General features: G+C 52.0%; 1 protein-coding gene across 3 annotated transcripts in view; it reads right to left on the bottom strand.

Moving 5' to 3' along the window:
* Positions 1-5,819: 5,819 nt before the first annotated feature.
* The window catches only part of LOC123733059 (nuclear pore complex protein Nup50), a 32,571-nt gene continuing 10,883 nt past the window's right edge, over positions 5,820-27,507 (bottom strand). Inside the window, exons 4-11 of one of the 3 annotated variants that reach the window (XR_014392977.1) lie at positions 26,657-26,879; positions 21,015-21,686; positions 18,896-18,977; positions 18,437-18,555; positions 12,709-12,983; positions 12,575-12,586; positions 12,275-12,487; positions 5,820-11,699 (exon numbers count right to left, since the gene is read on the bottom strand). Coding sequence is in view for 1 of the 3 variants with exons in the window: in XM_082978090.1 (XP_082834216.1) it covers positions 12,784-12,983; positions 18,437-18,555; positions 18,896-18,977; positions 21,015-21,686; positions 26,657-26,879 (1,296 nt within the window). In the remaining 2 variants the exon portion in view is untranslated. The other 2 variants (XR_014392976.1, XM_082978090.1) reach the window with 2 other exon arrangements.

The following is a 27,507-nucleotide window of genomic DNA, read 5'->3' as shown; positions in this document are numbered from 1 at the left end:
CATGTTGTGGGGATGTTTTTCAGCAGCAGGGGCTGGGAGACTAGTCAGGATCGAGGGAAAGATGAATGGAGTAAAGTACAGAGAGATCCTTGATGAAAACCTGCTCCAGATCGCTCAGCACCTCAGACTGGGGCGAAGGTTCACCTTCCAACAGGACAACGACCCTAAGCACACAACCAAGACAACGCAGGAGTGGCGTCGGGAGAAATCTCTGAATGTCCTTGAGTGGCCCAGCCAGAGCCTGGACTTGAACCCAATCGAACATCTCTGGAAAGACCTGAAAATAGCTGTGTAGCGACGCTTCCCATCCAACCTGACAGAGCTTGAGAGGATCTACAGAGAAGAATGGGAGAAACTCCCCAAATACAGGTGTACCAAGCTTGTAGCGTCATGCCAAAGGTGCTTTAAAGTACTGAGTAAAGGGTCTGAATACTTATGTAAATGGGATATGTTTTGTCTTTTATTTGCCAAAACATTTTTAACCTGTTTTTGCTTTGTCATTTGTGTGTAGATTGATGAGGAAAATAAACAATTTAATCCATTTTAGAATAAGGCTGTAAACGTAACAAAATGTAGAAAAAGTCCAGGGGTCTGAAACTCTGAATACTTTCTGAATGTAGTTTAGCCTTCCAGATCAGGGAAATACTCTGGGCTGCAGGAGATTGTTTTTAAGACAGTGTCGATATTTTATTTTGGTGGCGAGAATGGGCTTCCATCAGATGTGAAAAATGACAACAACAAAAAATCGTCAATCAAAATAAACCATTTATCACAACCATATTATTTGGAGGAAGCTAACACAGGGGGCTGGGTCTCTACCGAGCTAACACAGGGGGCTGGGTCTCTACCGAGCTAACACAGGGGGCTGGGTCTCTACCGAGCTAACACAGGGGGCTGGGTCTCTACCGAGCTAACACAGGGGGCTGGGTCTCTACCGAGCTAACACAGGGGGCTGGGTCTCTACCGAGCTAACACAGGGGGCTGGGTCTCTACCGAGCTAACACAGGGAATTGTTTTCATGACGGTCATACCAGGGATCATTCAGCGATCTGAAGTCCAGGATGTAAGGGGAGGTTCTAAGGGTTGGGCTAGATGGTGATGGACTGAGAGATCAGCCAATTAAAAACCCGGCGGCTGTCTGCACCGTTTCCTGCCATTGGACTCCCGTTCTGAGACGCTGTGAAAGCAGACGGTTCAACAGAGAGACATGGCTGATAGATGAGATGAGATAACACCTGGTGCATAGAGGCATGGGACCAGGAAGTGGATGAGATTACACCTGGTGCATAGAGGGATGGGACCAGGAAGTGGATGAGATTACACCTGGTACATAGAGGCATGGGACCAGGAAGTGGATGAGATTACACCTGGTACATAGAGGCATGGGACCAGGAAGTGGATCTGGGCACAATGAGATTACACCTGGTGCATAGAGGCATGGGACCAGGAAGTGGATCTGGTCACAATGAGATTACACCTGGTGCATAGAGGCATGGGACCAGGAAGTGGATCTGGTCACAATGAGATTACACCTGGTGCATAGAGGCATGGGAAGTGGATCTGGTCACAATGCGGATGAGATTACACCTGGTGCATAGAGGGATGGGACCAGGAAGTGGATCTGGTCACAATGCGGATGAGATTACACCTGGTGCATAAAGGCATGGGACCAGGAAGTGGATCTGGTCACAATGCGGATGAGATTACACCTGGTGCATAGAGGGATGGGACCAGGAAGTGGATCTGGTCACAATGCGGATGAGATTACACCTGGTGCATAGAGGCATGGGACCAGGATCTGGTCACAATGAGATTACACCTGGTGCATAGAGGCATGGGACCAGGAAGTGGATCTGGTCACAATGAGATTACACCTGGTGCATAGAGGCATGGGAAGTGGATCTGGTCACAATGCGGATGAGATTACACCTGGTGCATAGAGGGATGGGACCAGGAAGTGGATCTGGTCACAATGCGGATGAGATTACACCTGGTGCATAAAGGCATGGGACCAGGAAGTGGATCTGGTCACAATGCGGATGAGATTACACCTGGTGCATAGAGGGATGGGACCAGGAAGTGGATCTGGTCACAATGCGGATGAGATTACACCTGGTGCATAGAGGGATGGGACCAGGAAGTGGATCTGGTCACAATGCGGATGAGATTACACCTGGTGCATAGAGGCATGGGACCAGGATCTGGTCACAATGAGATTACACCTGGTGCATAGTGGCATGGGACCAGGAAGTGGATCTGGTCACAATGTGGATGAGATTACACCTGGTACATAGAGGGATGGGACCAGGAAGATGATCTCTTCACAATGAGGATGAGATTACACCTGGTGCATAGAGGCATGGGACCAGGAAGTGGATCTGGTCATAATGAGATTACACCTGGTGCATAGAGGCATGGGACCAGGAAGTGGATCTGGGCACATGGTCACAATGCGGATATGATTACACCCGGTGCATAGAGGCATGGGACCAGGAAGTGGATCTGGTCACAATGAGATTACACCTGGTGCATAGAGGCATGGGACCAGGAAGTGGATCTGGTCACAATGCGGATGAGATTACACCTGGTGCATAGAGGCATGGGACCAGGAAGTGGATGTGTCCACATGGTCACAATGTGGATGAGATTACACCTGGTGCATAGAGGCATGGGACCAGGAAGTGGATGTGTCCACATGGTCACAATGTGAACACAGTTGACGGATACGAGATACATATCTAAATGGCTAAAATGTGACGACAGGGGACGCAAGTTACCACCGGGTATAAACAGGGCCAACGTGTGAATGAGGAAACCGTGTTGTAACCAATTAGCTCCTTCCTGAGTTCTCTCCCTGGGCCCCGTCGGAACACTTTACACACGCGTCCTTGAAGTGATCACAGATTTGAGTTGGATAGGTGTCAGCCTCACAACTCAGTCTTGGGTTATCTGTCTTTTGATGATTTGAATCGTGTGTTGTAAGGCAACAACAAACAACCCCCCCCCCCACCCCCAAAAAAAGTGCACTGTTTTAGGATCCCGCAGGGGGGCCAGGATTGGACAACGCTGGCTGACACCGATCCAATCACATAGATCTGTGATTATCTCAAGGAAACCATAAAAAGACACATTTTCTTAACGTATTTCAACTGGGCTCCTCCTCTCTGTTCCCTCACGCCTTAATAATAAACGCCCTTTAAAATGTGACATTAAAAGCTTTTAGCCAACGTTCATTTAGTTAGTCAAAGATTCCCCACCTCTTCGTTGTTAGCAGGGTCTCTGGCCCAAAACTGTAGAGAGAAGTCTCTCTCCCCCCCACCCCACCCCCCCACCCCATCGTCTCAGTATTATAACTGCTGTGTCGTTGAAACGAGGGCTGAATATTATCCGCTCTGTTCAAAATAGTCTCGTCACAAAATGGCTCTCTATTCCCTACATAGTGCATTTGTAAAAAAAAAAAAAAAAGGTAGTGCACTATGTAGGGAATAGGGTGCCATTTGGGATTTACATACCATCAGATTTTATATTATTTTGTAACTTTATTTAGTCTGTTATGCTTCTCTTCGCACTAGAGAAACCCATCTCTGTCCGACTGCTGTGGTATCGACACATTTCCCAATGCCTCTTAACCCACTTTTGGTTTTTGTATCAAAAACAGACAGTACAATGTGCATGTGAGAACCGTACTTCTGTATGTACATGATCCTGTACTGATAAATACACAGCAGCAGAAAATACAGCGGGAGTATTTTATTCCCCTCAGGCCCATTTACAGTCACCAGAGAAACACTGTGTTCTTATTCTGGACAAAATGGCACCCTATTCCCTTCGTAGTGCACTACTATAGACCAGAGCCCTATTCCCTATATAGTACACTACTATAGACCAGAGCCCTATTCCCTATATAGTACACTACTATAGACCAGGGCCCTATTCCCTATATAGTACACTACTATAGACCAGGGCCCTATTCCCTTCGTAGTGCACTACTATAGACCAGAGCCCTATTCCCTATATAGTGCACTACTATAGACCAGAGCCCTATTCCCTTCGTAGTGCCCTACTATAGACCAGAGCCCTATTCCCTATATAGTGCACTACTATAGACCAGAGCCCTATTCCCTATATAGTGCACTACTATAGACCAGAGCCCTATTCCCTTCGTAGTGCCCTACTATAGACCAGAGCCCTATTCCCTATATAGTGCACTACTATAGACCAGAGCCCTATTCCCTATATAGTACACTACTATAGACCAGAGCCCTATTGCCTTCGTAGTGCACTACTATAGACCAGAGCCCTATTCCCTATATAGTGCACTACTATAGACCAGAGCCCTATTCCCTATATAGTACACTACTATAGACCAGAGCCCTATTCCCTATATAGTACACTACTATAGACCAGAGCCCTATTCCCTATATAGTACACTACTATAGACCAGAGCCCTATTGCCTTCGTAGTGCACTACTATAGACCAGAGCCCTATTCCCTATATAGTGCACTACTATAGACCAGAGCCCTATTCCCTATATAGTACACTACTATAGACCAGAGCCCTATTCCCTATATAGTACACTACTATAGACCAGGGCCCTATTCCCTATATAGTGCACTACTATAGACCAGAGCCCTATTCCCTATATAGTGCACTACTATAGACCAGGGCCCTATTCCCTATATAGTACACTACTATAGACCAGAGCCCTATTCCCTATATAGTGCACTACTATAGACCAGAGCCCTATTCCCTATATAGTACACTACTATAGACCAGAGCCCTATTCCCTATATAGTGCACTACTATAGACCAGAGCCCTATTCCCTATATAGTGCACTACTATAGACCAGAGCCCTATTCCCTTCGTAGTGCACTACTTTAGACCAGAGCCCTATTCCCTTCGTAGTGCACTACTATAGACCAGAGCCCTATTCCCTATATAGTGCACTACTATAGACCAGAGCCCTATTCCCTATATAGTGCACTACTATAGACCAGAGCCCTATTCCCTATATAGTGCACTACTATAGACCAGAGCCCTATTCCCTATATAGTGCACTACTTTAGACCAGAGCCCTATTCCCTATATAGTGCACTACTTTAGACCAGAGCCCTATTCCCTATATAGTGCACTACTATAGACCAGAGCCCTATTCCCTATATAGTGATACTATAGACCAGAGCCCTATTCCCTTCGTAGTGCACTACTTTAGACCAGAGCCCTATTCCCTATATAGTGATACTATAGACCAGAGCCCTATTCCCTTCGTAGTGCACTACTATAGACCAGAGCCCTATTCCCTTCGTAGTGCACTACTTTAGACCAGAGCCCTATTCCCTATATAGTGCACTACTATAGACCAGAGCCCTATTCCCTTCGTAGTGCACTACTTTAGACCAGAGCCCTATTCCCTATATAGTGCACTACTATAGACCAGAGCCCTATTCCCTATATAGTGCACTACTATAGACCAGAGCCCTATTCCCTATATAGTGATACTATAGACCAGAGCCCTATTCCCTATATAGTGATACTATAGACCAGAGCCCTATTCCCTTCGTAGTGCACTACTATAGACCAGAGCCCTATTCCCTTCGTAGTGCACTACTTTAGACCAGAGCCCTATTCCCTATATAGTGCACTACTATAGACCAGAGCCCTATTCCCTTCGTAGTGCACTACTATAGACCAGGTCAGACCTTTTTTTCTAAGTATGACATGCATTTAAAGCAAGTCTGGTACATATTTCAGACGGACGGTACCGTCCCCCCCCCCAGACGGTACCGACCAGCCCCCCAGTGACAAGAAAAACAAGTGTTACCCGTTGAATTGATGAATTTATTCCCCATTTGAATCAGAAGGACTAGAAATGTATCAGACAGGCGACGGCTGCAGCGCCTCACCTCAGACAGAAACAACCAAACCCAGAGATGAATGGAGAATCCTTTCACACCAGCTGATGCCTTGTGGGAAACAGACTGTGACCCGACTGGACCTTCCACCCCGGCATCCAAAAATGGTGCTCTACTTTTTGACCGGCGCTAGAAAGATACATCTAGAATGTCAGAGAGGCTGTGAGAAGGGAGATATATTCCCATAGAAAGACGATTACTGAAGCAGACATTCCCTTTTCAACTCAATGACACAGTTATGGGTGAACCCGGCGGCCATGTTGAGTGAGTGTGAGTCCATTTACACAGTTATGGGTGAACCCGGCGGCCATGTTGAGTGAGTGTGAGTCCATTTACACAGTTATGGGTGAACCCGGCGGCCATGTTGAGTGAGTGTAATTCCACGAGGGGGGAGAAGGGAATCGGAGTCCATTTACACAGTTATGGGTGAACCCGGCGGCCATGTTGAGTGAGTGTGAGTCCATTTACACAGTTATGGGTGAACCCGGCGGCCATGTTGAGTGAGTGTAATTCCACGAGGGGGGAGAAGGGAATCGGAGTCCATTTACACAGTTATGGGTGAACCCGGCGGCCATGTTGAGTGAGTGTGAGTCCATTTACACAGTTATGGGTGAACCCGGCGGCCATGTTGAGTGAGTGTAATTCCACGAGGGGGGAGAAGGGAATCGGAGTCCATTTACACAGTTATGGGTGAACCCGGCGGCCATGTTGAGTGAGTATAATTCCACGAGGGGGAGAAGGCGGCCATGTTGAGTGAGTGTGAGTCCATTTACACAGTTATGGGTGAACCCGGCGGCCATGTTGAGTGAGTGTAATTCCACGAGGGGGAGAAGGGAGTTGGAGTCCATTTACTCAGACAGTTATGGGTGAACCCGGCGGCCATGTTGAGTGAGTGTAATTCCACGAGGGGGAGAAGGGAATCGGAGTCCATTTACTCAAGACAGGTAAAATAATTCATCTCACTCAAGCACAACATATTTTCCATTTATCTTTTACAATAAATACAGTCTTACAAAGCAAAAAGGTTGTGAACACACATTCAGTAGAAACACAGACAGGACCCCTAGGTTTAACCAAATCCCCTATGAGGGACCCTATTCCCTACGTAGAGCACTAGATAGGGAATAGGGAGCCATTTCAAAAATGAACCCTGATCAACACACCCCTTTTCAAAAACAAATGTTTGTTCCTCAGAGAGCTGGACAGAGCAGGTAGAAAAACACACCCTCTTCATAACTAGGTCTACCACACTTTAAAATGTCTTCTCTCGTCCACAACCAGAAGAACCACATCATAACAGGATCGCTAACCGTTCAAAAAAAAAATCAGCCTGCTTCCCCTCTCATCTTTAATGAAAACTATAGCAGCAGTAGTATTCAATCTAGACGGAATGTTACTGAATCCCACAGGAAGGTGAATATGGGGGTCACGACCTGTTAGGAGCAAGAGACAGTGGAGCCCGTTGAACTTTCACAGTAATAAAAAATAAAATCACAAATGAACCATGTTTTATAACTAAAAATGTGTTGCTACACAACGCATGCAAAAATAAAACATTTCATTTCAACGGTCACGTGTCTAGTCCAGGTGTGTCGGTGTGTCTAGTCCAGGTGTGTCTCTGTTGGTGTGTCTAGTCCAGGTGTGTCTCTGTTACAGCATGTCTAGTCCAGGTGTGTCTAGTCCAGGTATGTCTAGTCCAGGTGTGTCTCTGTTACAGCATGTCTAGTCCAGGTGTGTCTAGTCCAGGTGTGTCAGTGTGTCTAGTCCAGGTGTGTCTAGTCCAGGTGTGTCTAGTCCAGGTGTGTGAAGATAAAATTCGTTGTAGACGACCCCTCTGGCATCACATGACAAAATGGCCTCCTATTCCCTTTCTAGTTCACTAGTTCAGACCATCTAGCTGGTCAAGGTAGTGCACTAGGTAGGGAATAGGGGCCTGGTCTAAAGTAGTGCACTAGATAGGGGGCGGAGGGGCACGGGACTGGACCTGGGGCGGAGGGGCACGGGACTGGACCTGGGGCGGAGGGGCACGGGACTGGACCTGGGGCGGAGGAGCTAGGGGTACAGGACTGGACGTGGGGTGGAGGGGCACGGCACAGGACTTGCCCTGGGGCGGATGGGCACGGCACAGGACTTGCCCTGGGGCGGAGGGGCACGGCACAGGACTGGGCCTGGGGCGGAGGGGCACAGGACTGGACCTGGGGCGGAGGGGCACAGGACTGGACCTGGGGCGGAGGGGCACAGGACTGGACCTGGGGCGGAGGGGCACAGGACTGGACCTGGGGCGGAGGGGCACAGGACTGGACCTGGGGCGGAGGGGCACAGGACTGGACCTGGGGCGGAGGGGCACAGGACTGGACCTGGGGCGGAGGGGCACAGGACTGGACCTGGGGCGGAGGGGCACAGGACTGGACCTGGGGCGGAGGGGCACAGGACTGGACCTGGGGCGGAGGGGCACAGGACTGGACCTGGGGCGGAGGGGCACAGGACGGACCTGGGGCGGAGGGGCACAGGACTGGACCTGGGGCGGAGGGGTACAAGACTGGACCTTGGGCGGAGGGGCTAGGGGTACAAGACTGGACCTTGGGCGGAGGGGCTAGGGGTACAAGACTGGACCTTGGGCGGAGGGGCACAAGACTGGACCTTGGGCGGAGGGGCTAGGGGTATAAGACTGGACCTGGGGTGGAGGGGCTAGGGGTATAAGACTGGACCTGGGGTGGAGGGGCACAGGACTGGACCTGGGGTGGAGGGGCACAGGACTGGACCTGGGGCGGAGGGGCTAGGGGTACAAGACTGGACCTGGGGCGGAGGGGCTAGGGGTACAAGACTGGACCTGGGGCGGAGGGGCTAGGGGTACAAGACTGGACCTGGGGCGGAGGGGCTAGGGGTACAAGACTGGACCTGGGGCGGAGGGGCTAGGGGTACAAGACTGGACCTGGGGCGGAGGGGCTAGGGGTACAAGACTGGACCTGGGGCGGAGGGGCACAGGACTGGACCTGGGGCGGAGGGGCTAGGGGTACAGGACTGGACCTGGGGTGGAGGGGCTAGGGGTACAGGACTGGACCTGGGGTGGAGGGGCACAGGACTGGACCTGGGGTGGAGGGGCTAGGGGTACAGGACTGGACCTGGGGTGGAGGGGTACAGGACTGGACCTGGGGTAGGGGCACAGGACTGGACCTGGGGTGGAGGGGCTAGGGGTACAGGACTGGACCTGGGGTGGAGGGGCTAGGGGTACAGGACTGGACCTGGGGCGGAGGGGCTAGGGGTACAAGACTGGACCTGGGGCGGAGGGGCTAGGGGTACAAGACTGGACCTGGGGCGGAGGGGCTAGGGGTACAAGACTGGACCTGGGGCGGAGGGGCTAGGGGTACAAGACTGGACCTGGGGCGGAGGGGCACAAGACTGGACCTGGGGCGGAGGGGCACAAGACTGGACCTGGGGCGGAGGGGCACAAGACTGGACCTGGGGCGGAGGGGCACAAGACTGGACCTGGGGCAGAGGGGCTAGGGGTACAGGACTGGACCTGGGGCAGAGGGGCTAGGGGTACAGGACTGGACCTGGGGCGGAGGGGCTAGGCGTACAGGACTGGACCTGGGGCGGAGGGGCTAGGGGTACAAGACTGGACCAGGGGCGGAGGGGCTAGGGGTACAAGACTGGACCTGGGGCGGAGGGGCTAGGGGTACAAGACTGGACCTGGGGCGGAGGGGCTAGGGGTACAAGACTGGACCTGGGGCGGAGGGGCTAGGGGTACAAGACTGGACCTGGGGCGGAGGGGCTAGGGGTACAGGACTGGACCTGGGGCGGAGGGGCTAGGGGTACAGGACTGGACCTGGGGTAGGGGCACAGGACTGGACCTGGGGTGGAGGGGCTAGGGGTACAGGACTGGACCTGGGGTGGAGGGGCACAGGACTGGACCTGGGGCGGAGGGGCTAGGGGTACAAGACTGGACCTGGGGCGGAGGGGCTAGGGGTACAAGACTGGACCTGGGGCGGAGGGGCTAGGGGTACAAGACTGGACCTGGGGCGGAGGGGCTAGGGGTACAAGACTGGACCTGGGGCGGAGGGGCTAGGGGTACAAGACTGGACCTGGGGCGGAGGGGCACAGGACTGGACCTGGGGCGGAGGGGCTAGGGGTACAGGACTGGACCTGGGGTGGAGGGGCTAGGGGTACAGGACTGGACCTGGGGTGGAGGGGCACAGGACTGGACCTGGGGTGGAGGGGCTAGGGGTACAGGACTGGACCTGGGGTGGAGGGGCACAGGACTGGACCTGGGGTGGAGGGGCTAGGGGTACAGGACTGGACCTGGGGTAGGGGCACAGGACTGGACCTGGGGTGGAGGGGCTAGGGGTACAGGACTGGACCTGGGGCGGAGGGGCTAGGGGTACAAGACTGGACCTGGGGCGGAGGGGCTAGGGGTACAAGACTGGACCTGGGGCGGAGGGGCACAAGACTGGACCTGGGGCGGAGGGGCACAAGACTGGACCTGGGGCGGAGGGGCACAAGACTGGACCTGGGGCGGAGGGGCACAAGACTGGACCTGGGGCGGAGGGGCACAAGACTGGACCTGGGGCGGAGGGGCACAAGACTGGACCTGGGGCAGAGGGGCTAGGGGTACAAGACTGGACCTGGGGCGGAGGGGCTAGGCGTACAGGACTGGACCTGGGGCGGAGGGGCTAGGGGTACAAGACTGGACCAGGGGCGGAGGGGCTAGGGGTACAAGACTGGACCTGGGGCGGAGGGGCTAGGGGTACAAGACTGGACCTGGGGCGGAGGGGCTAGGGGTACAAGACTGGACCTGGGGCGGAGGGGCTAGGGGTACAAGACTGGACCTGGGGCGGAGGGGCTAGGGGTACAGGACTGGACCTGGGGTAGGGGCACAGGACTGGACCTGGGGTGGAGGGGCTAGGGGTACAGGACTGGACCTGGGGTGGAGGGGCACAGGACTGGACCTGGGGCGGAGGGGCTAGGGGTACAAGACTGGACCTGGGGCGGAGGGGCTAGGGGTACAAGACTGGACCTGGGGCGGAGGGGCTAGGGGTACAAGACTGGACCTGGGGCGGAGGGGCTAGGGGTACAAGACTGGACCTGGGGCGGAGGGGCTAGGGGTACAAGACTGGACCTGGGGCGGAGGGGCACAGGACTGGACCTGGGGCGGAGGGGCTAGGGGTACAGGACTGGACCTGGGGTGGAGGGGCTAGGGGTACAGGACTGGACCTGGGGTGGAGGGGCACAGGACTGGACCTGGGGTGGAGGGGCTAGGGGTACAGGACTGGACCTGGGGTGGAGGGGCACAGGACTGGACCTGGGGTGGAGGGGCTAGGGGTACAGGACTGGACCTGGGGTAGGGGCACAGGACTGGACCTGGGGTGGAGGGGCTAGGGGTACAGGACTGGACCTGGGGCGGAGGGGCTAGGGGTACAAGACTGGACCTGGGGCGGAGGGGCTAGGGGTACAAGACTGGACCTGGGGCGGAGGGGCTAGGGGCACAAGACTGGACCTGGGGCGGAGGGGCACAAGACTGGACCTGGGGCGGAGGGGCACAAGACTGGACCTGGGGCGGAGGGGCACAAGACTGGACCTGGGGCGGAGGGGCACAAGACTGGACCTGGGGCGGAGGGGCACAAGACTGGACCTGGGGCAGAGGGGCTAGGGGTACAAGACTGGACCTGGGGCGGAGGGGCTAGGCGTACAGGACTGGACCTGGGGCGGAGGGGCTAGGGGTACAGGACTGGACCTGGGGCGGAGGGGCACAGGACTGGACCTGGGGCGGAGGGGCACAGGACTGGACCTGGGGTGGAGGGGCTAGGGGTACAGGACTGGACCTGGGGCGGAGGGGCTAGGGGTACAAGACTGGACCTGGGGCGGAGGGGCTAGGGGTACAAGACTGGACCTGGGGCGGAGGGGCACAAGACTGGACCTGGGGCGGAGGGGCACAAGACTGGACCTGGGGCGGAGGGGCACAAGACTGGACCTGGGGCGGAGGGGCACAAGACTGGACCTGGGGCGGAGGGGCACAAGACTGGACCTGGGGCGGAGGGGCACAAGACTGGACCTGGGGCGGAGGGGCACAAGACTGGACCTGGGGCGGAGGGGCACAAGACTGGACCTGGGGCGGAGGGGCACAAGACTGGACCTGGGGCGGAGGGGCACAAGACTGGACCTGGGGCGGAGGGGCACAAGACTGGACCTGGGGCGGAGGGGCACAAGACTGGACCTGGGGCGGAGGGGCACAAGACTGGACCTGGGGCGGAGGGGCACAAGACTGGACCTGGGGCGGAGGGGCACAAGACTGGACCTGGGGCGGAGGGGCTAGGGGTACAAGACTGGACCTGGGGCGGAGGGGCTAGGGGTACAAGACTGGACCTGGGGCGGAGGGGCACAGGACTGGACCTGGGGCGGAGGGGCACAGGACTGGACCTGGGGCACAGGACTGGACCTGGGGCACAGGACTGGACCTGGGGCACAGGACTGGACCTGGGGCACAGGACTGGACCTGGGGCGGAGGGGCACAGGACTGGACCTGGGGCGGAGGGGCACAGGACTGGACCTGGGGCGGAGGGGCACAGGACTGGACCTGGGGCGGAAGGGCACAGGACTGGACCTGGGGCGGAAGGGCACAGGACTGGACCTGGGGCACAGGACTGGACCTGGGGTGGAGGGGCTAGGGGTATAAGACTGGACCTGGGGTGGAGGGGCACAGGACTGGACCTGGGGTGGAGGGGTACAGGACTGGACCTAGGGGTTAGTTGATAGGCAGAAGGGTGGAGTGGGGTCAGCCTGTATCCCCCTCCAGGGACCAGGGGTTAGTTGATAGGCAGAAGGGTGGAGTGGGGTCAGCCTGTATCGCCCTCCAGGGACCAGGGGTTAGTTATCTAAGCTTTCTTCTCCTCCAGTATGTTGTGCAGTTCGTCAGCATCCTCTGCTGTTTTGACCCTGATGAGCATGGCGACAGGGTTGGTAGGGTTGTTGTGGTCCACCACAGGGTTAGGAACACAAATCACCATCACGTTGTTCTTCCCCATTCTGGAACAGGGTATGGAAGGCTGGACCATGATGTTCAACAGGATGTTACCTGGAGGAGAGAGAGAGAGAGAGAGGGGGTTGTTATTGATGAGGTCTGGACCGGGATGTTACAGACAGACAGGTTATTGATGAGGTCTGGACCGGGATGTTACAGACAGACAGGTTATTGATGAGGTCTGGACCAGGATGTTACAGACAGACAGGTTATTGATGAGGTCTGGACCAGGATGTTACAGACAGACAGGTTATTGATGAGGTCTGGACCAGGATGTTACAGACAGACAGGTTATTGATGAGGTCTGGACCGGGATGTTACAGACAGACAGGTTATTGATGAGGTCTGGACCAGGGTGTTACAGACAGACAGGTTATTGATGAGGTCTGGACCAGGGTGTTACAGACAGACAGGTTATTGATGAGGTCTGGACCAGGGTGTTACAGACAGACAGGTTATTGATGAGGTCTGGACCAGGATGTTACAGACAGGTTATTGATGAGGTCTGGACCAGGATGTTACAGACAGACAGGTTATTGATGAGGTCTGGACCAGGATGTTACAGACAGACAGGTTATTGATGAGGTCTGGACCGGGATGTTACAGACAGACAGGTTATTGATGAGGTCTGGACCGGGATGTTACAGACAGACAGGTTATTGATGAGGTCTGGACCAGGATGTTACAGACAGACAGGTTATTGATGAGGTCTGGACCAGGATGTTACAGACAGACAGGTTATTGATGAGGTCTGGACCAGGATGTTACAGACAGACAGGTTATTGATGAGGTCTGGACCAGGGTGTTACAGACAGACAGGTTATTGATGAGGTCTGGACCAGGATGTTACAGACAGACAGGTTATTGATGAGGTCTGGACCAGGATGTTACAGACAGACAGGTTATTGATGAGGTCTGGACCAGGATGTTACAGACAGACAGGTTATTGATGAGGTCTGGACCAGGATGTTACAGACAGACAGGTTATTGATGAGGTCTGGACCAGGATGTTACAGACAGACAGGTTATTGATGAGGTCTGGACCAGGATGTTACAGACAGACAGGTTATTGATGAGGTCTGGACCAGGATGTTACAGACAGACAGGTTATTGATGAGGTCTGGACCAGGGTGTGTGTGTGTGTGTGTGTGTGTGTGTGTGTGTGTGTGAGTGAGTGAGTGAGTGAGTGAGTGAGTGAGTGAGTGAGTGAGTGAGTGAGTGAGTGAGTGAGTGAGTGAGTGAGTGAGTGAGTGAGTGTTGTTATTGATGAGGTCTGGACCAGGATGTTACCTGGAAAAGGAGAGAGAAAAAGAGGGACGAGACTGCAGATATCCACAGTAGTACCTCAGATAGCCACAGTAGTACCTCAGATAGCCACAGTAGTACCTCAGATAGCCACAGTAGTACCTCAGATAGCCACAGTAATACCTCAGATAGCCACAGTAGTACCTCAGATAGCCACAGTAGTACCTCAGATTGCCACAGTAGTACCTCAGATAGCCACAGTAGTACCTCAGATAGCCACAGTAGTACCTCAGATAGCCACAGTAGTGCCACAGTAGTGCCACAGTAGTACCTCAGATAGCCACAGTAGTACCTCAGATAGCCACAGTAGTACCTCAGATAGCCACAGTAGTACCTCAGATAGCCACAGTAGTGCCACAGTAGTACCTCAGATAGCCACAGTAGTACCTCAGATAGCCACTAAAGGGACGAGACTACAGATATCCACAGTAGTACCTCAGATAGCCACAGTAGTACCTCAGATAGCCACAGTAGTACCTCAGATAGCCACAGTAGTACCTCAGATAGCCACAGTAGTACCTCAGATAGCCACAGTAGTACCTCAGTCTGGCCACTAGAGGGACGAGACTGCAGATATCCACAGTAGTACCTCAGATATCCACAGTAGTACCTCAGATATCCACAGTAGTACCTCAGATATCCACAGTAGTACCTCATATCCACAGTAATACCTCAGATATCCACAGTAATACCTCAGATATCCACAGTAATACCTCAGATATCCACAGTAATACCTCAGATATCCACAGTAATACCTCAGATATCCACAGTAATACCTCAGATATCCACAGTAATACCTCAGATATCCACAGTAATACCTCAGTATGGCCACTAGAGGGACGAGACTACAGATATCCACAGTAGTACCTCAGATATCCACAGTAGTACCTCAGATATCCACAGTAATACCTCAGTATGGCCACTAGAGGGACGAGACTACAGATATCCACAGTAGTACCTCAGATATCCACAGTAGTACCTCAGATATCCACAGTAATACCTCAGTATGGCCACTAGAGGGACGAGACTACAGATATCCACAGTAATACCTCAGATATCCACAGTAATACCTCAGATAGCCACAGTAATACCTCAGTATGGCCACTAGAGGGACGAGACTACAGATATCCACAGTAGTACCTCAGATATCCACAGTAATACCTCAGTATGGCCACTAGAGGGACGAGACTACAGATATCCACAGTAGTACCTCAGATATCCACAGTAATACCTCAGTATGGCCACTAGAGGGACGAGACTACAGATATCCACAGTAATACCTCAGATATCCACAGTAATACCTCAGATATCCACAGTAGTACCTCAGTATGGCCACCAGAGGGAGGAGACTACAGATATCCACAGTAATACCTCAGATATCCACAGTAGTACCTCAGATATCCACAGTAATACCTCAGTATGGCCACTAGAGGGACGAGACTACAGATAGCCACAGTAATACCTCAGCCACAGTAGTACCTCAGATAGCCACAGTAATACCTCAGATATCCACAGTAATACCTCATATCCACAGTAATACCTCATATCCACAGTAATACCTCAGATATCCACAGTAATACCTCAGTATGGCCACTAGAGGGACGAGACTACAGATATCCACAGTAGTACCTCAGATAGCCACAGTAGTACCTCAGATAGCCACAGTAATACCTCAGATAGCCACAGTAATACCTCAGATATCCACAGTAATACCTCAGTATGGCCACTAGAGGGACGAGACTACAGATATCCACAGTAGTACCTCAGATATCCACAGTAGTACCTCAGATATCCACAGTAATACCTCAGTATGGCCACTAGAGGGACGAGACTACAGATATCCACAGTAATACCTCAGATAGCCACAGTAGTACCTCAGATAGCCACAGTAATACCTCAGATAGCCACAGTAATACCTCAGATAGCCACAGTAATACCTCAGATAGCCACAGTAATACCTCAGATAGCCACAGTAATACCTCAGATAGCCACAGTAATACCTCAGATATCCACAGTAGTACCTCATATCCACAGTAGTACCTCATATCCACAGTAATACCTCAGATATCCACAGTAATACCTCAGATATCCACAGTAATACCTCAGTATGGCCACTAGAGGGACGAGACTACAGATATCCACAGTAGTACCTCAGATAGCCACAGTAGTACCTCAGATAGCCACAGTAATACCTCAGATAGCCACAGTAATACCTCAGATAGCCACAGTAATACCTCAGATAGCCACAGTAATACCTCAGTATGGCCACTAGAGGGACGAGACTACAGATATCCACAGTAGTACCTCAGATATCCACAGTAATACCTCAGATATCCACTAGAGGGACGAGACTACAGATATCCACAGTAATACCTCAGTATGGCCACCAGAGGGAGGAGATGAGTTCAGTAAATTCCTCATGTAGGCTACAGCTCTATAGTTCCACAGCAGCAGCCAAACAGGAGGCCTAAAGTCATCTTCAACACAGCCTCAGTATGGGCCAGCAGGCAAAAACACTTATCACTAAAGATTTGTTAACTGTGAGTTGCATAAAGTGAATTGGGCATCACACTTTAAAACCACAAATAAAAAAACCTCTTTCTCCTGTTGGTACATTTTTAGAAAGTTCAAAAATCTGCTCCTAGGATTTTACAGAGCCTGCAGTAATTTACCACAGGCAGCGTTTCCCCTAGGATTGTTTTCAGCGGTGGTGGCAGGGCTAGCGGGGCATTGCTACTAGCGGGGGAATGCATTGGGACTAGCATTAGCACGAGGACATGCTAGGTGTCATAGACTTACAATCATTGAGCCAATGACAATACATTTAAAAAAGCGCCTCGGCCGAAATATATATACATTTGTTTTTTTAAATAACATCATTTTTTGCAGCGGTGGCAACAATTAATGAATATATTGGAAACGTCGGCAGGTGAGAAAACAAAAAAATGACTTGCCTCCAACTAAATTAATATATTTCCCTCAGTTAGTACAGTCTAGGTCAGGTTTAATAAGGCTTAATGCGGTCAGGTTTAATAAGGCTTAATGCGGTAAGGTTTAATAAGGCTTAATGCGGTCAGGTTTAATAAGGCTTAATGCGGTCAGGTTTAATGCGGTCAGGTTTAATAAGGCTTAATGCGGTCAGGTTTAATAAGGCTTAATGCGGTCAGGTTTAATAAGGCTTAATGCGGTCAGGTTTAATAAGGCTTAATGCGGTCAGGTTTAATAAGGCTTAATGCGGTCAGGTTTAATAAGGTAAAGGGTCAGGTTTAATAAGGCTTAATGTGGTCAGGTTTAATAAGGCTTAATGCGGTCAGGTTTAATAAGGCTTAATGTGGTCAGGTTTAATAAGGCTTAATGCGGTAAGGTTTAATAAGGCTTAATGTGGTCAGGTTTAATAAGGCTTAATGCGGTCAGGTTTAATAAGGCTTAATGCGGTCAGGTTTAATAAGGCTTAATGTGGTCAGGTTTAATAAGGCTTAATGCGGTCAGGTTTAATAAGGCTTAATGCGGTCAGGTTTAATAAGGCTTAATGCGGTAAGGTTTAATAAGGCTTAATGCGGTCAGGTTTAATAAGGCTTAATGCGGTCAGGTTTAATAAGGTTTAATGTGGTCAGGTTTAATAAGGCTTAATGCGGTCAGGTTTAATAAGGCTTAATGCGGTCAGGTTTAATAAGGCTTAATGCGGTCAGGTTTAATAAGGCTTAATGTGGTCAGGTTTAATAAGGCTTAATGTGGTCAGGTTTAATAAGGCTTAATGCGGTCAGGTTTAATAAGGCTTAATGTGGTCAGGTTTAATAAGGCTTAATGTGGTCAGGTTTAATAAGGCTTAATGCGGTCAGGTTTAATAAGGCTTAATGCGGTCAGGTTCAATAAGGCTTAATGCGGTCAGGTTTAATAAGGCTTAATGCGGTCAGGTTTAATAAGGCAAGGTTTAATAAGGAAAGGGTTAATAAGGTTTAATAGGGAAAGGTTTAATAAGGTTCAATAAGGAAATGTTTAATAAGGTGTAATAAGGTTTAATAGGGAAATGTTTAATATGGTTCAATAAGGAAAGGGTTAATAAGGTTCAATAAGGAAAGGTTTAATAAGGTTTAATAGGGAAAGGGTTAATAAGGTTTAATAGGGAAAGGGTTAATAAGGTTCAAAAAGGAAAGGTTTAATAAGGTTTAATAGGGAAAAGGTTTAATATTTGAAAAACATACCCAGGTTGGTATCGGCGCGGACTAACAGCTGTGTCTTTCCGTCCGACGTCGTTTTCAGATGCAGCGTTCCGACTCCTTTCTCCTTGAACTCCGTCTCCTTCTTATAGAAGAGTTTACACCTGGAAAACACCTGGAACGTCAATCTCATCGTTGTGGAAGAAAACACATTTCTGAAAAATACTGGACGTGTGTAACGAATAAAAAAAAAAAAAAAAGCGTAGAATAACTGTAAACTTTCGTTATGTTATCTAAAATAGTCGGTCTTTTCCAGCGAGTTGAAAAGGTTTTTGAAGCAACGCACTGGTAAAATATAACACTGTAAAACGTTTATGGCAAATGTGACCCATAATACATTCCATTGGATGTTTCTAACACGCATAAAGGAGATCCTACAGATGTATTAGAGACATATTTATTATTATTAGTATTTTATTTTAAATGTTTCTGTAAACGACCTACTTTTTGGAGTAGAAGGCATCAGTCTCCTTGATCTCCTGGACTTCCACTTTGGGCGGTTCGTCCGATTCCTCCCCGTTTTCATCTACGGGGCGACAAGGAAGAGACGGGCAGACGTTATGAAGAGCACGAAACATTATTTCATTAATAAAATAATAAAGAAGAAACCAAGTGTCCGATGTACAGATGAAACCAAACATACGGCCTAAATCCCCTTTAAGAATATTCACTAGTTATTTTCCACAGTGACCTTACATGTGAGCTCAGACCCTTGAATGTGATATCTAATAAAAATAGATTTAAATCTCTGGGATTAAAAACCTGAATGTGAGATTTTAGAGAGGTTGTGTTGTCTATCACAAGCAGCACCATATCACCAGGTAACATTCTGGGTGTGTTGTCTATCACTAGCAGCACCATATCACCAGGTAACATTCTGGGTGTGTTGTCTATCACTATCAGCACCATATCACCAGGTAACATTCTGGGTGAGTTGTCTATCAGCACCATATCACCAGGTAACATTCTGGGTGTGTTGTCTATCACTAGCAGCACCATATCACCAGGTAACATTCTGAGGATGTTGTCTATCACTAGCAGCACCATATCACCAGGTAACATTCTGGGTGTGTTGTCTAGCAGCACCATATCACCAGGTAACATTCTGGGTGTGTTGTCTATCAGCACCATATCACCAGGTAACATTCTGGGTGTGTTGTCTATCAGCACCATATCACCAGGTAACATTCTGAGGATGTTGTCTAGCAGCACCATATCACCAGGTAACATTCTGGGTGTGTTGTCTAGCAGCACCATATCACCAGGTAACATTCTGGGTGTGTTGTCTATCAGCACCATATCACCAGGTAACATTCTGGGTGTGTTGTCTAACAGCACCATATCACCAGGTAACATTCTGGGTGTGTTGTCTACCACTAGCAGCACCATATCACCAGGTAACATTCTGGGTGTGTTGTCTATCACTAGCAGCACCATATCACCAGGTAACATTCTGGGTGTGTTGTCTATCACTAGCAGCAACATATCACCAGGTAACATTCTGGGTGTGTTGTCTAACAGCACCATATCACCAGGTAACATTCTGAGGATGTTGTCTATCACTAGCAGCACCATATCACCAGGTAACATTCTGGGTGTGTTGTCTAACAGCACCACATCACCAGGTAACATTCTGGGTGTGTTGTCTATCAGCACCATATCACCAGGTAACATTCTGGGTGTGTTGTCTATAAGCACCATATCAACAGGTAACATTCTGGGTGAGTTGTCTATCAGCACCATATCACCAGGTAACATTCTGGGTGAGTTGTCTATCACTAGCAGCACCATATCACCAGGTAACATTCTGGGTGTGTTGTCTAACAGCACCACATCACCAGGTAACATTCTGGGTGTGTTGTCTATCAGCACCATATCACCAGGTAACATTCTGGGTGTGTTGTCTATAAGCACCATATCAACAGGTAACATTCTGGGTGAGTTGTCTATCAGCACCATATCACCAGGTAACAATCTGGGTGTGTTGTCTATCACTAGCAGCACCATATCACCAGGTAACATTCTGGGTGTGTTGTCTATCAGCACCATATCACCAGGTAACATTCTGGGTGAGTTGTCTATCAGCACCATATCACCAGGTAACATTCTGGGTGTGTTGTCTATCACTAGCAGCACCATATCACCAGGTAACATTCTGGGTGTGTTGTCTATCACTAGCAGCACCATATCAACAGGTAACATTCTGGGTGAGTTGTCTATCAGCACCATATCACCAGGTAACAATCTGGGTGTGTTGTCTATCACTAGCAGCACCATATCACCAGGTAACATTCTGGGTGTGTTGTCTATCAGCACCATATCACCAGGTAACATTCTGGGTGAGTTGTCTATCAGCACCATATCACCAGGTAACATTCTGGGTGTGTTGTCTAGCAGCACCATATCACCAGGTAACAATCTGAGTATGTTGTCTATCAGCACCATATCACCAGGTAACATTCTGGGTGTGTTGTCTAGCAGCACCACATGATATCACAGCTGTCAGGACAGTAAAGTATAATATTTATATTACCCTACATACATTAAATCTTCCATATCGTACCTGTTGTCTGGGTGGGGGCAGCCTCAGCTTTGGCCCCACTGAAGGAGAAGGCAGGAGGTGCAGCACCTCCGAACAGAGAGGTGGAGAAGACACTGGGAGCTCCTCCGGAGCTCAGAGACCCCAACGCTGAGCTGCTCCGCTTCTGGTCCAAGTTAAAGCTGATGCCAGCGGGGATCGGAGAGGGAGCGACGGCTGAGCTTTCCACCGGGTCCTTGTCCTTACTGAAGGAGAACAGCGGCGCCGTGGCTGTCGAGCCAGCGGTACCAGAGGAGGAGGGTGGCGGTGGTGGTGCTGCCCGCTTCTCCTCTGATCCCCCCGCATCGCTACGGCTCTCTGAGCTCCCGTCCGCCACCGCCACAGCAGCTCCCGTCACAGCTCCACTCCCTCCACTCCCTCCGTATTTCTTATCGATGCTGGCCAGGTGCTTTTCATAGTCTCTGAAGATGGGGTTCAGGTCACAGAGAGGGTTTCCGTTGACGTGCTTGGTGATCCAGTCCCTGACGGAGCAGTTGAGAGCTGTGAGCTGCCTGCTGTATTCCCGGGTGTTACCGCTGTTAGAGGAGAGAGGGGAGCTGGAGATGAGAGACTGACTGGAAACCACGGGGGACGAACCATTAGACCGCTGCCCCGCGATGACAGCACTGGAGGAGGGACCGCTGAATGTTAATGAACCTAGGAGAGGAGGAGGAGGATGGGGGATAGGAGGGATAGAGGAGAGGAGGAGGGGGGAGAGAGGAGAGGAGAGGAAGAGAGGAGGGGATAGAGGAGAGGAGGATAGAGGAGAGGAGGATAGAGGAGAGGAGGATAGAGGAGGAGGGGGGATAGAGGAGAGGAGGAGGGGGGATAGAGGAGAGGAGGGGGGATAGAGGAGAGGAGGGGGGATAGAGGAGAGGAGGGGGGGATAGAGGAGAGGAGGAGGGGGGAGAGAGGAGAGGAGAAGAGGAGGGGGGAGAGAGGAGAGGAGAAGAGGAGGGGGGAGAGAGGAGAGGAGAAGAGGAGAGGAGGGGATAGAGGAGAGGAGGATAGAGGAGAGGAGGATAGAGGAGGAGGGGGGATAGAGGAGAGGAGGGGGGATAGAGGAGAGGAGGGGGGATAGAGGAGAGGAGGGGGGATAGAGGAGAGGAGGGGGGATAGAGGAGAGGAGGGGGGGATAGAGGAGAGGAGGGGGGGATAGAGGAGAGGAGGGGGGATAGAGGAGAGGAGGGGGGGATAGAGGAGAGGAGGGGGGGATAGAGGAGAGGAGGGGGGATAGAGGAGAGGAGGGGGGGATAGAGGAGAGGAGGGGGGGATAGAGGAGAGGGGGGATAGAGGAGAGGGGGGGGGATAGAGGAGAGGAGGGGGGGATAGAGGAGAGGAGGGGGGATAGAGGAGAGGAGGGACAGAGGAGAGGAGGGGGAAGATAGAGGAGAGGAGGGGGGATAGAGGAGGTGGGACAGAGGAGAGGAAGAGGGGGGATAGAGGAGAGGAGGAGAGGGGATAGAGGAGAGGAGGAGGGGGGATAGAGGAGAGGGGATAGAGGAGAGGGGATAGAGGAGAGGAGGAGGGGTGATAGAGGAGAGGGGATAGAGGAGAGGAGGAGAGGGGATAGAGGAGAGGGGATAGAGGAGAGGAGGAGAGGGGATAGAGGAGAGGGGATAGAGGAGAGGAGGAGGGGTGATAGAGGAGAGGGGATAGAGGAGAGGGGATAGAGGAGAGGGGATAGAGGAGAGGAGGAGAGGGGATAGAGGAGAGGAGGAGAGGGGATAGAGGAGAGGAGGAGAGGGGATAGAGGAGAGGAGGAGAGGGGATAGAGGAGAGGAGGGGGGGATAGAGGAGAGGGGGGACAGAGGAGAGGAGGGACAGAGGAGAGGAGGGGGAGGATAGAGGAGAGGGGGGACAGAGGAGAGGAGGGGGAGGAGTGGGGATAGAGGAGGTGGGACAGAGGAGAGGAGGAGGGGGGATAGAGGAGAGGGGGGACAGAGGAGAGGAGGAGGGGGGATAGAGGAGAGGAGGAGAGGGGATAGAGGAGAGGGGATAGAGGAGAGGAGGAGAGGGGATAGAGGAGAGGAGGAGAGGGGATAGAGGAGAGGAGGAGGGGGGATAGAGGAGAGGAGGAGAGGGGATAAGGGGGAGAGGAGGAGGTGAAGAGAGAACCAGAACGTAAACGTTACAGCAGAGAGAGAAGCAGTGATACCTCAGAGCCTTAAGGCTTCAGCATGAGTCACACGGCACCGTTTGTCCATTTTGAGACGCTGTAGCCTGTAAACACTTCCTCAAAAAACAGTCCAGATTTCATCTAAGATAACTCAAGACATACCATATATTTCTACATCTGACTAGGATGTTTGGTGCAGAATTTCTCAAGTGAAAACATTTGCATGAAAACTAGCCTGTCACTGAGTGACAAACAGATCTGTGAAGAATCATGCCGCAGACCAAAACATCACAAAATGGCGTCATCCATATATGGACAAACTGTTTCAGATGGGAAGCACGCGGAAGCCCTCAGTATGCCCTGTGTTTCAGATGGGAAGCCCTCAGTATGCCCTGTGTTTCAGATGGGAAGCCCTCAGTATGCCCTGTGTTTCAGATGGGAAGCCCTCAGTATGCCCTGTGTTTCAGATGGGAAGCCCTCAGTATGCCCTGTGTTTCAGATGGGAAGCCCTCAGTATGCCCTGTGTTTCAGATGGGAAGCCCTCAGTATGCCCTGTGTTTCAGATGGGAAGCCCTCAGTATGCCCTGTGTTTCAGATGGGAAGCCCTCAGTATGCCCTGTGTTTCAGATGGGAAGCCCTCAGTATGCCCTGTGTTTCAGATGGGAAGCCCTCAGTATGCCCTGTGTTTCAGATGGGAAGCCCTCAGTATGCCCTGTGTTTCAGATGGGAAGCCCTCAGTATGCCCTGTGTTTCAGATGGGAAGCCCTCAGTATGCCCTGTGTTTCAGATGGGAAGCCCTCAGTATGCCCTGTGTTTCAGATGGGAAGCCCTCAGTATGCCCTGTGTTTCAGATGGGAAGCCCTCAGTATGCCCTGTGTTTCAGATGGGAAGCCCTCAGTATGCCCTGTGTTTCAGATGGGAAGCCCTCAGTATGCCCTGTGTTTCAGATGGGAAGCCCTCAGTATGCCCTGTGTTTCAGATGGGAAGCCCTCAGTATGCCCTGTGTTTCAGATGGGAAGCCCTCAGTATGCCCTGTGTTTCAGATGGGAAGCCCTCAGTATGCCCTGTGTTTCAGATGGGAAGCCCTCAGTATGCCCTGTGTTTCAGATGGGAAGCCCTCAGTATGCCCTGTGTTTCAGATGGGAAGCCCTCAGTATGCCCTGTGTTTCAGATGGGAAGCCCTCAGTATGCCCTGTGTTTCAGATGGGAAGCCCTCAGTATGCCCTGTGTTTCAGATGGGAAGCCCTCAGTATGCGTGAGACGGACGGCGAGAGACGGACGGCGAGAGACGGACGGCGAGAGACGGACGGCGAGAGACGGACGGCGAGAGACGGACGGCGAGAGACGGAGGGCGAGAGACGGACGGCGAGAGACGGACGGCGAGAGACGGAGGGCGAGAGACGGACGGCGAGAGACGGACGGCGAGAGACGGAGGGCGAGAGACGGACGGCGAGAGACGGACGGCGAGAGACGGAGAGCGAGAGACGGACGGCGAGAGACGGACGGCGAGAGACGGACGGCGAGAGACGGACGGCGAGAGACGGACGGCGAGAGACGGACGGCGAGAGACGGAGGGCGAGAGACGGACGGCGAGAGACGGAGGGCGAGAGACGGACGGCGAGAGACGGACGGCGAGAGACGGAGGGCGAGAGACGGACGGCGAGAGACGGACGGCGAGAGACGGAGAGCGAGAGACGGACAGCGAGAGACGGACGGCGAGAGACGGACGGCGAGAGACGGAGGGCGAGAGACGGACGGCGAGAGACGGACGGCGAGAGACGGACAGCGAGAGACGGAGGGCGAGAGACGGAGGGCGAGAGACGGAGGGCGAGAGACGGACAGCGAGAGACGGAGAGCGAGAGACGGAGGGCGAGAGACGGAGGGCGAGAGACGGAGGGCGAGAGACGGAGGGCGAGAGACGGACGGCGAGAGACGGACGGCGAGAGACGGACAGCGAGAGACGGAGAGCGAGAGACGGACGGCGAGAGACGGAGGGCGAGAGACGGAGGGCGAGAGACGGACGGCGAGAGACGGAGGGCGAGAGACGGACGGCGAGAGACGGAGGGCGAGAGACGGAGGGCGAGAGACGGAGGGCGAGAGACGGAGGGCGAGAGACGGAGGGCGAGAGACGGAGGGCGAGAGACGGAGAGCGAGAGACGGAGAGCGAGAGACGGAGGGCGAGAGACGGAGGGCGAGAGACGGAGAGCGAGAGACGGAGAGCGAGAGACGGACGGCGAGAGACGGACGGAGAACGAACACGTCCTAGACTAACTGACTACTGGAGCATCTCTGTTCTGTCATTCTGCCCTCAGGCACCACACTGGGAGAGGAGCCGCCACACACAGCGAACCCCACTGATTCAGCTCCATTATCCTGTAATACCAGATCCACAGAGGGAACCCCACTGATTCAGCTCCATTATCCTGTAATACCAGATCCACAGAGGGAACCCCACTGATTCAGCTCCATTATCCTGTAATACCAGATCCACAGAGGGAACCCCACTGATTCACCTCCATTATCCTGTAATACCAGATCCACAGAGGGAACCCCACTGATTCAGCTCCATTATCCTGTAATACCAGATCCACAGAGGGAACCCCACTGATTCAGCTCCATTATCCTGTAATACCAGATCCACAGGGGGAACCCCACTGATTCAGCTCCATTATCCTGTAATACCAGATCCACAGAGGGAACCCCACTGATTCAGCTCCATTATCCTGTAATACCAGATCAACAGAGGGAACCCCACTGATTCAGCTCCATTATCCTGTAATACCAGATCCACAGAGGGAACCCCACTGATTCAGCTCCATTATCCTGTAATACCAGATCCACAGAGGGAACCCCACTGATTCAGCTCCATTATCCTGTAATACCAGATCCACAGAGGGAACCCCACTGATTCAGCTCCATTATCCTGTAATACCAGATCCACAGAGGGAACCCCGCTGATTCAGCTCCATTATCCTGTAATACCAGATCCACAGAGGGAACCCCACTGATTCAGCTCCATTATCCTGTAATACCAGATCCACAGAGGGAACCCCACTGATTCAGCTCCATTATCCTGTAATACCAGATCCACAGAGGGAACCCCACTGATTCAGCTCCATTATCCTGTAATACCAGATCCACAGAGGGAACCCCACTGATTCAGCTCCATTATCCTGTAATACCAGATCCACAGAGGGAACCCCACTGATTCAGCTCCATTATCCTGTAATACCAGATCCACAGAGGGAACCCCACTGATTCAGCTCCATTATCCTCATACCAGATCCACAGAGGGAACCCCACTGATTCAGCTCCATTATCCTGTAATACCAGATCCACAGAGGGAACCCCACTGATTCAGCTCCATTATCCTGTAATACCAGATCCACAGAGGGAACCCCACTGATTCAGCTCCATTATCCTGTAATACCAGATCCCGCTGAACAATGGAGGATTTTCAAAAGTTATACTAACGGACTTGCACATTAACAATCAATCAGTCTCTTACCTGGTGTGGCGGTGGTCTTGGTGGCAGTAGGCGAGGTGAACCCCGTGAAGGCTGGAGTGACGGGTTTGACGCTGTTCCCATTGGACAGTCCAGACAGGGGTTTGAACCCTACCCCGTTACCGAACCCGGAGAAGGTCGCGACCCCCCCAGCAGCTGGCCCGGGTCCAGACGTAGGGGCCAGGGAGAAACCTTTAAACACTTTGAACGCTCCTCCACTCTGCCCCTGTAGGCAGAAAAGACAGGAAGTAAACAAATGATTCACTAGGAAACTGGATGCTTCCATCGCCCTCCATTAGGCTAAAACATCACCGGAGGGGGGGGGGGGGCGCTTTAAAAAAGGACTTCTGGCATCCAAGGAAGGAAGGAAGGAAGGAAGGAAGGAAGGAAGGACTGCTTGTCTTGGGTTAAAGTAAAGCTGGAAGGAAGGAAGGAAGGAAGGAAGGAAGGAAGGAAGGAAGGAAGGAAGGAAGGAAGGAAGGAAGGAAGGAAGGGACTGCTTGCCTTGGGTTAAAGTAAAGCTGGGAGGAAGGGACTGCTGAATTGGGTTAAAGTAAAGCTGGGAGGAAGGGACTGCTGAATTGGGTTAAAGTAAAGCTGGGAGGAAGGGACTGCTGAATTGGGTTAAAGTAAAGCTGGGAGGAAGGGACTGCTGAATTGGGTTAAAGTAAAGCTGGGAGGAAGGGACTGCTGAATTGGGTTAAAGTAAAGCTGGGAGGAAGGGACTGCTGAATTGGGTTAAAGTAAAGCTGGGAGGAAGGGACTGCTGAATTGGGTTAAAGTAAAGCTGGGAGGAAGGGACTGCTGAATTGGGTTAAAGTAAAGCTGGGAGGAAGGGACTGCTGAATTGGGTT

This window comes from Salmo salar, chromosome 07, assembly GCF_965601325.2.
Source record: "Salmo salar chromosome 07, fSalSal1, whole genome shotgun sequence".
In the NCBI taxonomy this organism is placed as follows: Eukaryota; Metazoa; Chordata; class Actinopteri; order Salmoniformes; family Salmonidae; genus Salmo; species Salmo salar.
This window is presented reverse-complemented; position numbering and strand designations above follow the sequence as displayed.